The 13,824-nt window shown below is 49.5% G+C and overlaps 1 protein-coding gene across 1 annotated transcript; it reads right to left on the bottom strand.

The window, feature by feature from the left end:
- Nucleotides 1–2,203: 2,203 nt before the first annotated feature.
- INAFM2 (InaF motif containing 2) lies at nt 2,204–5,013 on the bottom strand. The gene has a single exon (XM_032343280.1). It carries the CDS (start codon nt 4,431–4,433, stop codon nt 3,975–3,977), a length of 459 nt encoding a protein of 152 aa, XP_032199171.1. The 5' UTR covers nt 4,434–5,013; the 3' UTR covers nt 2,204–3,974.
- Between the last annotated feature and the right edge of the window lie 8,811 nt (nt 5,014–13,824).

Genomic DNA, 13,824 nt, shown 5'->3' with positions numbered 1-13,824 from the left:
TAAATACTCAACTGAAGAACACAGTATCTGAGAATTCCCTAGTGAAAACTGAAAAACAAGGTAGACAGAAAAGCTTCCCAAGCTGTGGTCTCATACTGTGCAGAAATCCAGAGCTGTTAGGAAGAAAAGTATTTCTTATGCTTAAAACTTCACAGAAACCCTTCTCTACACCTCAGCATCATGGGGGAAAGAAAGGATTCCAACAAACTCAGTCTAAACAGCTTACCGAACTCCTGATCCTTCACCCTTCGAAACTTTACTTCCAAGAGAGGATGATCTCCTCCTTCAAACACAGGCCATCAGGGAGTAAATGCACAGAGGAACTTCTCATGGAAGTAAACACCTAGAAATGATCCTGGTCATCCAGGGGCAAAGCAGGTAAAGGAAAGTAACCCCCTCCCTGACTTTGCACAGACCTCTCCTTCCTGATGGACAATTTTGCAGCTCATTTCTAACCCGCGAGAATAAAGCTGTTCTCACTACGGCTCCCCACCAACCCGACCCTGTTCTGGCCAATGGTGCCCTTTTTGGCGGTCAGCGGGCTCTTGCTGTACACACTGCCTGCCTTATGTGTCCAGTGTGTGAAGCCGTGTGCCACTGCAAAAGCCACAGGTCACCATCTACACAAAGGCCAGGGGGAACCAGAAGAACCCTGGAAACTCTTTCACTTCCCTTCTGCTCTGCCTTACCAAGCCCTCTCACAGAAAGCCATTGTGTAGGCTGCAGAGGGAAATAAAAGAAGGGCGGGCTTTTTCCAGGCTCCCCTGCAGACTACAAGGTGATGTAAAAAGCACAGAAGCTACCCCCCTACAGCTTTGGAGAAGTGCAGGCCTCAGGGGGCCCCACCGACACTGGCTTCTCACTCTTCTTTGTACTGGGCAGCATTGTCTAATAATGAGCTCAGCTCAACTGTGTGCCCTGTATTTTGCAGCATAACTAATCCCTCATATTTTGCTTTTCACCCACATGTCTTTTATTGTTTGCTTTAGGGGGAGAAAAAGCCTCCCCTCTGAAGCAACCTACACCTTCTCTCAGCCATTTGGCTCTCTCACCTGCTCCCCTGTCAAAGCTCTGACCAACCACTGCGGGGGGCAGCAGCACGTTTCTCCTGGTGTTCGGCTTCAACTATCCACGGGCTGGTGGTTCACTGGTGAGAAAAGTGATGCTAGCAGGGGGCTCATCCTCACCCCAGCTCTCAGCCAGCTCAGTGTTCGTAAGAATTCTTTTTTTTTTTTTTTTTCCTCCTGGTTATAATTCTTAGTATCTATACTCACTGGTCCCTAAGCTTCCCCAGCTAAGCATCTGCTGCTCAGAGTCTTTTAAAAGCAGAACCTTTTAGAGGCTCCTGGGTGACTGAGTCAGTAAAGCATCTGCCTTCAGCTGGGTCATGATCCCAGGGTCCTGGGATCAGGCTCCCTGCTCATCAGGGAGTCTGCTTCTCCCTCTCCCTGCTTGTGCTCTATCTCTGTCTCTCAAATTTAAAAAAAAAAAAAAAAAAAAAATTTAAAAATCTTAAAAAAAGCAGAACCTTTTCAAGGTTTTTGAAGGCTCGTAAAAGGTGGCTGAGCTAGCTATCATGGTTCATCTGACCCTATGATTGCTTCCCGACTAAGATGCATTCCTGTCACCCTTCACTAATCAATTCCGTCAGGCCATCAGGCACAGAGAACATCAGAGCAATTACTTTTTCCTCCTATACCTATTCATCAACATCCATCCACCACCTCGCAGACCATCTCTTCTTCCAACCTCTACTCCTTCCCCAAGGAGTACGAAAAAGAAATGGTCAACTTACACAGGCTTATGTAGAGTTCTTAGAATGTATTTTTGTTCACCTGAAAAATAAAACTTTTAAAAAATATACAGGACTTTTTGAGGACAGGTATATCTTAAATGGCTGAATTATAAATAATGTCTCTGGTCATGTTCACAGCTAGAGCTGGAGCTAATGTCCCAATTCCAGTGAAGGCTTTAGAGTCAGGAGGCCAGCAGCTGGACCTACGAGTGGTCTCTCTAGACTCTTTGATCCATCTCAAAGTGGATTCAACAGTCCAGAATGCAGGGATGGGGACAGGGGACTAGATTCCCAGATGTCCTCCTGCAAGTTCAAAGGATTCTTAGAATAAGAGATCAATTTACAAATTATTAAAATAGAAGACTAAAAATTCACACAATAAATATAAATTACAGGCTATTATTGGAGTTATAAAGTGGCATTTTATGTTTCTTCCCCACCCCCAGACCCCCACCAAAAATTTAAAAAGGCCTCAAAGGCTTCCTAATGACCAAAGTCACATCAGCTGCTCAGAAATCTCCTCCAGCCAAGACACCCTGGGGGTGCTACCAGCCTGCTCCTAGGCTATACCAGCTCAGCTGCTGTTACCTTGCCCGCAACATGGCTTAAAGCAAGACTTGTGGTTCTGTAAACTTGGATCAGAGCTAACTAGAGTGTAGGCCAGAAAACTGGAGACAAACTGTTTTAGGACTCAGGTGGATAAGTTTTTGTCTTTTTGTTTTTTTAAAGTGCCTAATTTCCCAAAAAGGAAACACTAAGGGGTTTGATATCTTGTCACTACCCACACTCATTGCCTAAAAGCAAGTGGCAGAAGGAAATGAAATCCAAATTAAGGATGTATAATTCTTGCTATCCCAGAACTATACAGATGTCACTTTCCTTGGTGTTTCTCATCTCCGTCAAAGTATAGGCTGCGTGTAAGTAGGGTTTATCAGGAGAGGTAAAGACAAACCAAGGTAATTTTCCCATGGCTGGTCTATTAACTGGCTATCACAGCACAATCCTGAGCTTGAAGCCCACTTTTAAGCCTTTCTGGTTCTGTGAATACAACGCAAAATCAGAAAATGTGCTCAGAGCTCTGCTTTCACACAGATTTCAGCCTAATTGAAGGGCTATACTGTCACAGGCTCAGGGAAGAAGGCAGGCAAGGGTGATTACTGGAACAAGACAAGATCTTGAGGAGTGGACAATAAAATAAAAACACTTGTGAGCCACTCTACTTACAAAAGCTTGCTCTTCCTAAAGAACTCTGTGAGAAGGCCAAGGACTGAAGCACAGAGGCATTGCTCTTACCCCTTCCTTCTTCCCTGGCCCATATCCAGATAGTCAGGGCCGCAACAGGAAGCCTCTTCCGTGGGGGCACTAGGGTGGGAAGAGGAGGGGATTAGTTCGTTCTCCACCCTCCCGAAAAGGCTTCTACTTCTAAGGTTTTCCACTGTCCTTTCAAGTGTAAGGATGATTATACTCTTTTGGGTCATAAACCTATCTTTCTGAAGTAAGGGGAATAGAATGGGTGATGAAAAAAAAACCAACAGTGTTTGTGCCCTTCTGGCTAGCTGCACTTTGGGGGCCAGCAAATAGCCCTTGCATGACCCCATCAGTGGGTAGCTACCCAGGGTTGTGGGAGGATACATACAGTTCTGTGTAATTATAGCTTCTAGTGCATATGTCAACAACTATATACAGGGATCGATAAATTAAATGCATCTGTGGCCACTGCAACTAGGTTGACGTACCTGAGCTCCACTACTTTTGGTGCCCTCCTTGCGAGAGCTTCAGCTTATTAAAGAGCCCCTATAGCTCCCTCCTTCCCCTGAGTCTTGGGGGAAAGCCCGAGTCACTCGTGCACATAGGATACACAAGAGCTAGCGGCGAAAAAGGGTTCGGAGCAGGGATCTCCCCACCCCTCCCCCCATTCCCTTTATGGCTCAGGGCCCTGGCGCAGCACGGTCCTGGGAAGACCAAACCCGAGCCCCCGGCGAATCGTGGTCCCTTGGCTGAAGATCGGGCTGTAGGCCACCCGCTCCCGGGGCGAGCTGGCGATCGTTGCGGGGAAGGGAGGGCGTTCACTCCCGTGGGGGTCACTCCCGCGGGCTCCCCGCCCCGTCCTGCTGCAAAGTCCTGCCTCCGGGCTTGGGGAGGGTAGACTGGTTCCCGGCCGCCCCTGGCGCACAGGGGTTCAACGACTCCCCGGCGCCGCCGCCGCTTCCTCCTCGTCCTCTTCCAGCCCCCGAGGCCGCTCCAGCGGCCCAGCCAGGGGACTGTCGGCAGAGGGCTCCGGAGGCATGGGCCGCGCCGCCTGCAGCGGGGGCGCGTCGCGCGGTGCCTCGCGGCGGGACGACCCCGTGGCATTGGGCCCCGCCGCCGCCCCCGAAGTCCCGGACGGGCCGGTGGCGTTGGAGCCGCCGGGGGGCGGGCCGGCGGCTCCCCCCGAGGTCCCGGCGCCCACCGGCTGCCAGATGAGGCTGTAGTAGACGGCGAGCACGATGGCGGCCAGCGACACGGAGAGCACGTAGGCGAACACGGTGGCGAGCCGGACCCACTTCTTGTTGGTCTTGGCCGCCATCTTCGCCTTCTTGTCCCCGGTGTAGGTGGCCGGCTTGCCCCGCTCGGCCGGGGCCGCGTCGCGCTCCTTCATGGGGGGCCCCCGGCCTTTGCCCCGGTGCTCCACGGCCCCGGCTGGAGGGGGCCTGGCGGCCTGCGAGGACTGGACAAGGGGCGGCCCGGCGCCCTCCGCTCCCGGCAGCTCCGCGCTCCGCCGCCGCTCCTCACGCCGCCCGCCCGCAGCCCTCCACCGCGTCGCTGCAGCCGCCGCCGGGGCCTGGACCAGTCACTGCCGCCAGCGCCGCCGCCGCCGCCGGCCCGTCAGCTGCTTCCCCGCCGCCGCCACAGCCACAGCCGCCACAGCCGCCCGGCTCCGCGTCCCCATCCGCTGCTGCTGCCGCCGCCTGCCCGGCCGCCGGCCGCCCGGTCTCCAGTGGCCGCGCGGACGGCGCGCTCCGCTCCAGCACGGCTCCCCCACCTCGCGCGCCGGCACCAGGGGGCGGGGGGAACGCTGCTGGGGGCTGCCTCTTAAAAGGGCGACACCGGGGTCCGGAAGTGCCGCGCGGGAGGCGGGCTTCTGTCGGGCGCCGCGAGCCCCGCCGGGACGCCCCGTTAGGAGAGAGTTAAAGGAGGCTGGTTCTTAAAGGGGCAACGGCGCCGCAGCCCAGCGCGGGCTGGCGCGACGAGGATGAGAGCCCGGGGCGCTTCTTTAAAAGGGGAACGGCGCAGTTTGGGGCGGAGTGCGGAACTGGAAAGGGAGTGGGGGGGGGGGCGGTCTGAGCAAGGAGCTGTCAACTCTGGCGCCTCTACCCTCCGCTCCAGACTGTCCGAAGTGACAGATGGAACGGCAGCAAGGGCTGCGTTCCTCAAGCCTGCGCCCCACAAAGTGGGGGCGATAACACGCTTATGCTCTCGGCTCATGCCCCGCTCCATGTACCTTAGGAGCGGGTCTCCTGGACCCCTTCACTCCTAGTGGGCCTGGCCCACATCCCGCCCAGGCAGCTAAGGAGCCTGGAATACTCACAGCGGTCACAACTGATCAACTGATCGCGCCCTCTCCTCTCCTCCCCCACCGTCTTCGGCCGCGGCTGGGGTTTGGGGCTTTTGTGAAATCTTCCCGATTTCCTCCCTCGTTCTCTTAGAGCCCGGGTCACGGTGCGCAGACCTTTTTAACGTTTCTGGGACAGAACCCCGTGCTAAGGTGGGCTCTCCAGACTCGCCTCCCATCTTAGTCCCGAAGTTCGCAACAGGTCCCAGATCCCGCTTTTGGGGGACTTCCGACTCTCAGCTTTGGACTCAAGGAGGTGCACTGAAACGGTGGCTCTCAGAAAATTTCTGCTCTCTGATTCCCTCTGGGCCTGGGGGTCGGGGCTGTTGTTGACATCCCCTCACCAAGGTGCTGGCATCCCCTCACCTAGCTCGGAGTCTCAGTAGCCGCTTTCCCCTGTGCCTCCCTGGTCCTTCTGCCCTCCTCTCTCCAGCCTTCTGTTCTCCCCACTCCCTCTGTAGAAGGCTTTCCAGAATTCATGGTTCCCTCCTCCCTGAATTCTACTTCCTGTGTTCCTGGAGCTGGGTGTGCAGGCTGCCTGGGTGTCTTAGTGGGTATGTGAGACTGTGCCTGTGGATGGTGTGTCGGGGAGAGGGCTGTAGTGGTGATGGGATCCTGTGTGTGACACAGGCCCCCTTCATGTGTGAGACTGACTCCTGGCTCCTGACTCTGTGGGACAGGACCCTCTCTGCCCTTCCCATTTTCCTTCCTCCTCCACAAGAATCTTTGCCTTCCAGACACCTGTGCCTTTATAAGGAAGCTCCTCCCCAGCATTCCTGCCCACGACCTCAGCCAAACAGAGGCCAAGGGCTACCAGAGCTGAGGTTCTTGATCAGCTGCTTAAACCATGGGCCTGTAACTCAGCCCCTCTCTCTCTCATTCCTGAGACGCAGGTGTGAGTCTGCCACTAGCAGTGGTCAATTGCATGCTATTTCCAGGAATAGCCTAGCTTGCCTTTGTACTCTCTGAGAAATTTTAAGGACATCGGAAATTTGGAGTGTTAATTTCTTTTTGTGGGCTGTTGGGGGAAAAGACCACCACTCCTTCTCTGTCCTGCTCCTAGGTTGTTCCCAGCTCACCCAGCAGAGAGGCCTGTGAAGTTAAAATCTCTGAATTGTCTCTCCATGTTGTCCTCTCTTCTCTTGCCTGCTTTCTGGTCTTCCTGGCAGAACTGATCAGGTCAACTATACCAAGGTGAATTATTTTGGAAGGTTCCAGGTAAGGCCAACCCAAAGCCTCCTTCCATTCTCTTTCTTGAGTGTACTCCATGTTTCTTCTGTTGCAAAGTAAACTTTCCTCTTGCTTGGTTCCCAGTGGGGTAGGAAAACAGCATGTCACTTTTTTCTATGCTAAGGAATAAATATACTCAAAGCCCTTATTCAATTCTTCTCACCCTATTTTTCTCCAAACGAAACAGTGCCAGATTCTTTAACCTGTCATCAATAAGCCCTATTTATTATCTGGATTTACAGAGTGTCTTTTACCCTAGGAACTCAAAATGCTTTCAGATATAATTGAGCCTGATCTCCCTGGTGCCTGAGCCATTAAGAAACCATTAGTGTATTCCTGTTGCAGTCAACTCAATGGCCCCCTAGTGGCCTGAAAGTGAATATGCTTCTCTAAGTGCCTCTCCCCAACCAAGAGTAAGCAGTCAGAGAAATCAGAAAATCAAGGCAGCTTGGGGACAGAATGGGTCCCAAAGGTCATCTTTTGATATACCCCCAAGGGCCCTAGAACCTCCTCCACAACATCTCTATGGCGCCCTCTCCAGCAGCAGCTAAGACAGTATCCCTGATGGTGTACCTTATTGTCCGCTCTATAAGGCAGCCTTTTCAGCTTTAGAAAGTTCTGACCCATTGTAACAGTAGCAATATCCTTGCCCTTATTATGTGCTGGCTCCAGATTTAGCCCTTCCTTTCCTCATCTCATTTGTCTCACAACAGTCTAGAAAGCAGTTACTCTTTATCTCCATTTTTGAGATGAAGAAACAGCTTCAAAGAAGTTAAGTAAGTTGCTCAAGGTCACATAGCTAGATAGAATTCAAACGTGAGTCCTTCTGACCCTAGGTGGTTCTGACCCCTGCTCTACTCTGCCAGGGATGTTCTGAGGTCTGCTAGGGAAGGAAGAGGGCGATAGGGGCAAGCTACAAAAGCAGCTACAAAAGTGGCCAACATGGAGTGGTAGGAGCCAGGAGAGGCTGGATCCGTGGGGAGCTGAACTGGAATATTAAGTTTAAAAAAAAAAAAAAAGGAGAGTTTATTAATATGGGAGCACTCTCAGGTGAAATAGGATTTCGTACCCTGACAAGGATCCTGGGAGACAGAGAAAGGCAATGGTCAGCCAAGGGAAAAGGAAATGCCAGAACTGCCATAGCAGAGGATGGAAGAAGGCTTCGGAAAGCTCAGAGAAGTGAGCCTGCTATGGTCGGTACTCTGTGTAAGGCCAGAAACCCACGCCAGTCCTGCAGGAAGGCCCATAGGATACTCTGGTTATCAAAGCAAAGAGGAACACACTGGGAGAAGCTGTTTGGCTGTCCTCTGAACGTCAGGTCTGGCAGCAAGAGGCCATTACAGAACTGGCTCTTTGATAGTGATGGGGGGTGATAGGACCATGAACTAATAGAAGCCAGAGGTTGGTACACAGTGATGAGCAGCAAGTTGGACGCAGTGGAAGGTCCTGACGGAAGAGCTAGGCAGACAGGGAATAGAACAGAGCATCCCTAGGGCAAACTAGATGGGCAGCCAGGAATGGTTTTGCTCAAACCATGCCAGTGGTTCTCAAACCTTTTGATCGCAAGATCGATTTCACTCTTGAAACTGACATCTCCAAAGAGCTTTTGTTTATATGGATTATGTCTATTGATACTATCTCATTAGAAATAAGACTGAGAAATTTATAAAATACTTACCAATTGATTAAAAAATAATTGGCCCATTATGTTAACATCAATAGTATATTTTTATGAAAAGTAACTTCATGGCCACCTGGGTGGCTCAGTCATTAAGCGTTTGCCTTCAGCTCAGGTCATGACTCCAGGGTTCTAGGATCGATCCCCGCATTAGGCTCCCGCTCAGTGTGATGCCTGCTTCTCCTTCTCCCACTCTCTGCTTGTTCCCCTTCTCACTGAGTCTCCATCAAATAAATAAACAAAATCTTAAAAAAAAAAAAAGAAAGAAAGAAATATTACTGTATTTATGGAAGGAAAAAAGTTAGTGAAAGAGTGGCTTTTTTCATGTTTTTGCAAATCTCTTAAAAGTGGTTTTATAGAAGACATCTGGATTCTCATATCTGCTTCTATTGGCAATATGTTGTTTTGGTTAAAATATATGAAGAAAATCTGGCCTGACCCAGATATGTGGTTGTGAAAGATAGCAGCATTTTAATAGCCTTTTCACATAATTTGAGACTACACCAAAACTCAACAAGTAGTATTTTCTTAAGTGGTAGTTGTAATGTAGAATATGAAACTATATCAGTGAGTTCAATCACATTAAAGTGTATTAATCTACCTGCACTATGAATGGCTCTTCTACCCATGCATAGTTTTATAACCTCCTTCTTTGGTCATCTGGAAAACACTGGCTCATTGGATTATATTGATCTGTCAAATATTGATACAATCCATTATATAATATTAAAAGTTTTATTTGTTAATGTCAGAAAAATTTATTGGATTCTGTCAAACTCAGGGTAGTGCATATAAGTTTTCTAAAATCCTAATTTTCATTGAAAAGTTCAAATTTTAAAATGAGTCACAAGTACTCTCCATTGTTTTCCTCAAAGGAGCAGGCTTAGTTGGTTTGAATTAGAAAAAAAGTCTGCCAAATAACAAAGTCTTAACAACCACAGTTTATCTGTCAAGTTATTATTTCAAGCGAAAATGGTCTTCCATGAAAAAAAAAATTGTACAGCTCGTAACTCAGTGGTGCATAAGAGTACAATATGCAGTGCATGCAGTACAGTACTTCCCATTTAATAACAGAGAATATTTTTTTTCAATAATATTTTTGTTTGTAAGTAGGTTCCACGCCCAGCGTGGAGCCTAAGGTGAGGCTTGAACTCACAACCCTGAGATCAAGAAATGAGCTGAGGTCAAGAGCTGGACACTTAACTGACTGAGCCACCCAGGCACCGCTAACAGATTTTTTTTTTTAATTTTTAAGTAATCTCTACATCTAATGCGGGGCTCGTACTCACAACCCTGAGATCAAGAGCTGTACACTCTATGGAGACCGGTGGACACCCAGAGAATATTTAAAAGACATGTATTTAAGGGTCATGATTTAATAAATTTTAGCAATTTTCATTGCTTCATTAAGGACAGTTTTAAGTGAAACTGACTCTTCTTTCGTTTTTCCTTCCCTTTCTCCATGCCCCTCTCCCATTCCCTCTTTGTTTCCTTTCTTTCTTCTGTCTGTCTTCACAATGAACAACCAAAACAGCTTGGTGTCACAGCCTTGCTTTGTTAAGGTGTCGGAAGATCTATCCACCATTGCTTTTGCACTGTGAGTGCAAATGTCTAGGCAGTGAAAAAGGCAAATGACATCCTAGTATAATTTTAACCTTGGGAAATGGCCTCCAGTTGTCTGTAGGACCTCCAAGAATCTGCAGACCACACACAAAATTGCTGAGCTGTACAATGAAAAGACATCAAGGATGAAAGGCCAGGAGACTGATGGACGTTGTTCCGGTATAAAGTCACAACACCTTGTCCAGTTTCCAGACCTGATTCAATTTTCAGATCTAGAACCATTTTTTTTTCTTTTAAAGAGGGAAGCAGGCTCCCTGCTAAGCAGAGAGCCCGACGTGGGGCTTGATCCCAGGACCCCGGGATCATGACCTGAGCTGAAGGCAGAGGCTTTAACCCACTGAGCCACCCAGGCGCCCCCAAATCTAGAGCTTATTGCCTGAAGGAGAGGGTAGGGCCCTATGAGAATGGCTTTTTAAAGATTATTTATTTATTTATTTGATAGGCAGAGATCACAAGTAGGCAGAGAGGCAGGCAGAGAGAGAGAAGGGGAAGCAGGCTTGCCGCTGAGCAGAGAGCCCAATGTGGGGCTTGATCCCAGGACCCCGGGATCATGACCTGAGCCTAAGGCAGAGGCTTTAACTCACTGAGCCACCCAGGCACCCCAAAGAAGGCTTTTTAATACCATAGCCATACAGCAATGATTTCACTAGTCCTTCCCCAAAGGGTCCCATGGCCATTTACTTGGGTAATTGTACACTAGGGAAAGTGAAATGCCATTTTTTAAATCAAAGATTTTTATTTGCGAGAGAGAGAGTGCATGAGAAGGGGAAGGGTTAGATGGAGACGCTGACTCCCCACCTAGCAGGGAGCTCAGTATGGGACTCCATCCTGGGACTCCGGGATCATGACCTGAGCCAGAGGCAGACGCTTAACTAACTGAGCCACCCAGACGCCCATAGCCAAACATTTTAAGGTCATGCGGTGTTTGAATTATATTGATATCTGGGGATCTGAATCATCATCAGGGCTCCCCGGAAGAGTGGCCCTGGGTAAACATACGTATAGGCTCATAAGCTATACAAATGTTGGTTAGAGGCTTAGAAAAAGCAATCTTGGGGAAATGGGAACACGAAGGTCTCAGAGAAAGGCATGTGGATGTATGAGTGAGCACAAAGCGTGAAGATCTATATATTGCATGTTAATAATAAATGTCTATCTGAGAGCCTCCACCAGAGGAGACATTAAATAACCAAGTAAATAGAAGGACTTGGCTAGGAGATGTTTGCCAGCCTCTGTCATCAACCATTCACGTTGGCACAATGGGCACATGAATAAAGCGGCCATGTTGGCACAGAGGAGGCCACACACAGGCATCCTGTCTATGGTGGTAAGGGTGGGTCCAACAGAATGGGCTCCCACTCACCAAGGCTGACCTGCCAATTGTGGCTGCCAGATGTTCAACCTGCCAGCAACTGATGGTCAACCAGCTACTTGGTAACAAGTTGACTACATTGGACCTGCTCGTCTCTGGAAGGCTGGTGATTAATCTTGACTTGAATCAGCACATGTTCCGGATATGGATTTCTCTTTCTTGCCAAAGACCTCAATCAGTACCACTCCCTGAGGGCTTAAAGAGAATTCCATTTACTGACATGGAATCTCACATAACATAGTAACAGCAAGAGTGGGCAAAAGATCGTGGAATCTTCTGGGACCCTCATGTACTTTGCCGCCCACTTGAGCTGGCAGAGTAAAAGAACAGCCTTTCAAAGGTGCAGCTGAAGGGCCATTTTAGAGATGATGGGACACCCTGTTCCAGGATGAAGTGTGTACCCTATTCAATAACTGTAATATAGCCAGTGAGTATGATCGAGAGGTCTACGAAACCAGGGGTGGAAGGAGGAATAACCCCACTTAACATCACTCCCAGTGACTCTTTTGGGGAAATTTGTGGTTCCTATTCCTACAGTTCCAGGCTCTCTAGGTTTAGAGAATCTGGTTCCCAGATGTAGAACACTTCCACCAAGGGATAGAACAAGAATCCCATAAATTTTTAGTGTGGCTGCTTTCTGTCCTTCAAACTCCTTGTGCCAAAAGACCAGTAGTTTAAAAAAAAAAAAAAAGTCACATTCTCATAGAGGTACTTGACTCTGATCCTTTGGAAGTGATAAATTTGCTGCTACAATGGGGTCAGGAAAAATAGGTTCGGCACCCTGGTCATCTGCTAGGATATCTCTTGGTACCCACTTGCCCAATTTTGACAGTAGTAGGGAAATGCAGCAGCCTCGTTTGAGGAGGATATGGTGATTAGAGGCTCATATCTCTTGAATGAGGATCTGAGTCATTTTACCAGGTAAGACAACTAGACCCATAGACACACAAGTTGACAGCAAAGAGAATCTAGAATGGGTAATGGTTGGGGAGTGGGGGGGGCGCTGAATATGTTATGTCACCAAGATAAGCTGCAGTAGTGGGGGCCATAGTTCATTCCACTCACCTTCTTGTAAGTTTCCCAGGGAAAGCAATCACCAGAATCCCGGAGGAGTGATTCCAGGTAGAGGGAGCTTAGCACAGAAGCAAGTAGGTCTGAATTGCTCACAGTAGGTCCTGCCATGATTGCTGTGGTTACTACCCAAATCCCGCCTTTGGGACAAAGAAGCTTATCCCCATGTTGCCAGAAGTGCTGGCCTGAAGGCTGAGAGATGAGTCTCTCTCTGGGGAATTCCTTAAGCTGCCAAAGGGAGATTTGCCTGACTTCAGGAGCCCTTCCTAGGGATAAACTGGCCAGTGCAGGGGTTCAAAGAACCAGTCCTCTTGCTTCAGTTAGGGCCATCTCAACTTGCCTCTGAGTGGTCATCTCAACCCTAAAGCTCCTCGTGGAGGTGTCCTTTGTGGTGACTATGTCCTTGATTGATTCCTATCCCCCCCCCCAATCCTGATTCCTTCCCTCCCTCAAGGGTGTTGTGTTGCTTCCGAGAACACCTCCCAATAAACTTCCTGCAAGCAAATCTCTGTCTCATAATGTTTCATGAGAAGCCTGACCTAAGACTGTCACCTAAGATTCTAACCTTTAGGACCCCAGAGGACAAGTCTAAGCATCTGAAGGTGGGTCTCGTGGACCACCGCTGTCTTCCATGCTATGGTTTTCTCTAAGTCCTCACAGCATGTGTAGGCTTCCTACATCCTCACTGCCCTTCACCAAATGTTCTCCAGCTTGTGTGTTTCCTCAGGATAAAGCATCCTAAACCGAGGTCCCCCGCGTATCTCGGTTGTGGTCTGACACGCATGCCAAGAATAAGAAGGGGCTGAGTCTTTCTCGGTTCTCGAGCCCTAGCGGCTCGCCGGAGCCAAGGAGCAAGCACTTGAGAAATCCGAACTCCTCGCCTTGCTTCCCTCTCCCCAGCCACCCCTTCCAGGTCCTGGTTCAGAGGGTCTGGATGCGGCCAGTTTCACAGTATTCCCAGAGCTTCTCAGGCCATTCTGTTAGATACCAAGATGGAGACTCACTGGGCTCAGTCCTTTAATTCAGCAGCCAGAGGCTGTCCGCTTAGCTAGCAGCCTTTTCATTTGACTCATATGGAGCAGGCTGTCGGCGAAAACCCTCAGTTTTATTCACACATGCCGCTGCTAAGCTGCCACTTTCCCACCCTGTCCTTGTACAGTTGGTGCCTTGGAGCCCAGCCCAGATCTCTCCGTTGAGCCCTGTTCCTTTTACCTTGTGAGGTTCAGGCTGCTCTCCATCCAGTGGGTTAGGAAGTTTTGGGATCCCGAGCGTATCTCCCAACACATTTCCCATCCTCACTGGCTTCCTGCTATGCAAAAAGGTGAGGGGCTTGTTCACTGTGCCTCGACCCAGGCCCTGATAGAAAAGGTGGGCCAGCCCAGGGGGAAGGACAAAGTCAGCCGACAAGGTCGGCTCTGAGAGCATCGCTTTCGCGTCACACACCCAGCCCACCGGGAGAAGGA

This window comes from Mustela erminea, chromosome 5 (genome assembly GCF_009829155.1).
Source record: "Mustela erminea isolate mMusErm1 chromosome 5, mMusErm1.Pri, whole genome shotgun sequence".
NCBI classification, from domain to species: Eukaryota; Metazoa; Chordata; class Mammalia; order Carnivora; family Mustelidae; genus Mustela; species Mustela erminea.
The sequence above is the reverse complement of the archived record's forward strand: the minus strand, read 5'-3'. Positions and strand labels throughout refer to the sequence as shown.

Coding starts and splice junctions, on each gene's coding strand:
- INAFM2 (XM_032343280.1), bottom strand. CDS start 4,433: ATGAAGGAGCGCGACGCGGCCCCGGCCGAGCGGGGCAAGCCGGCCACC.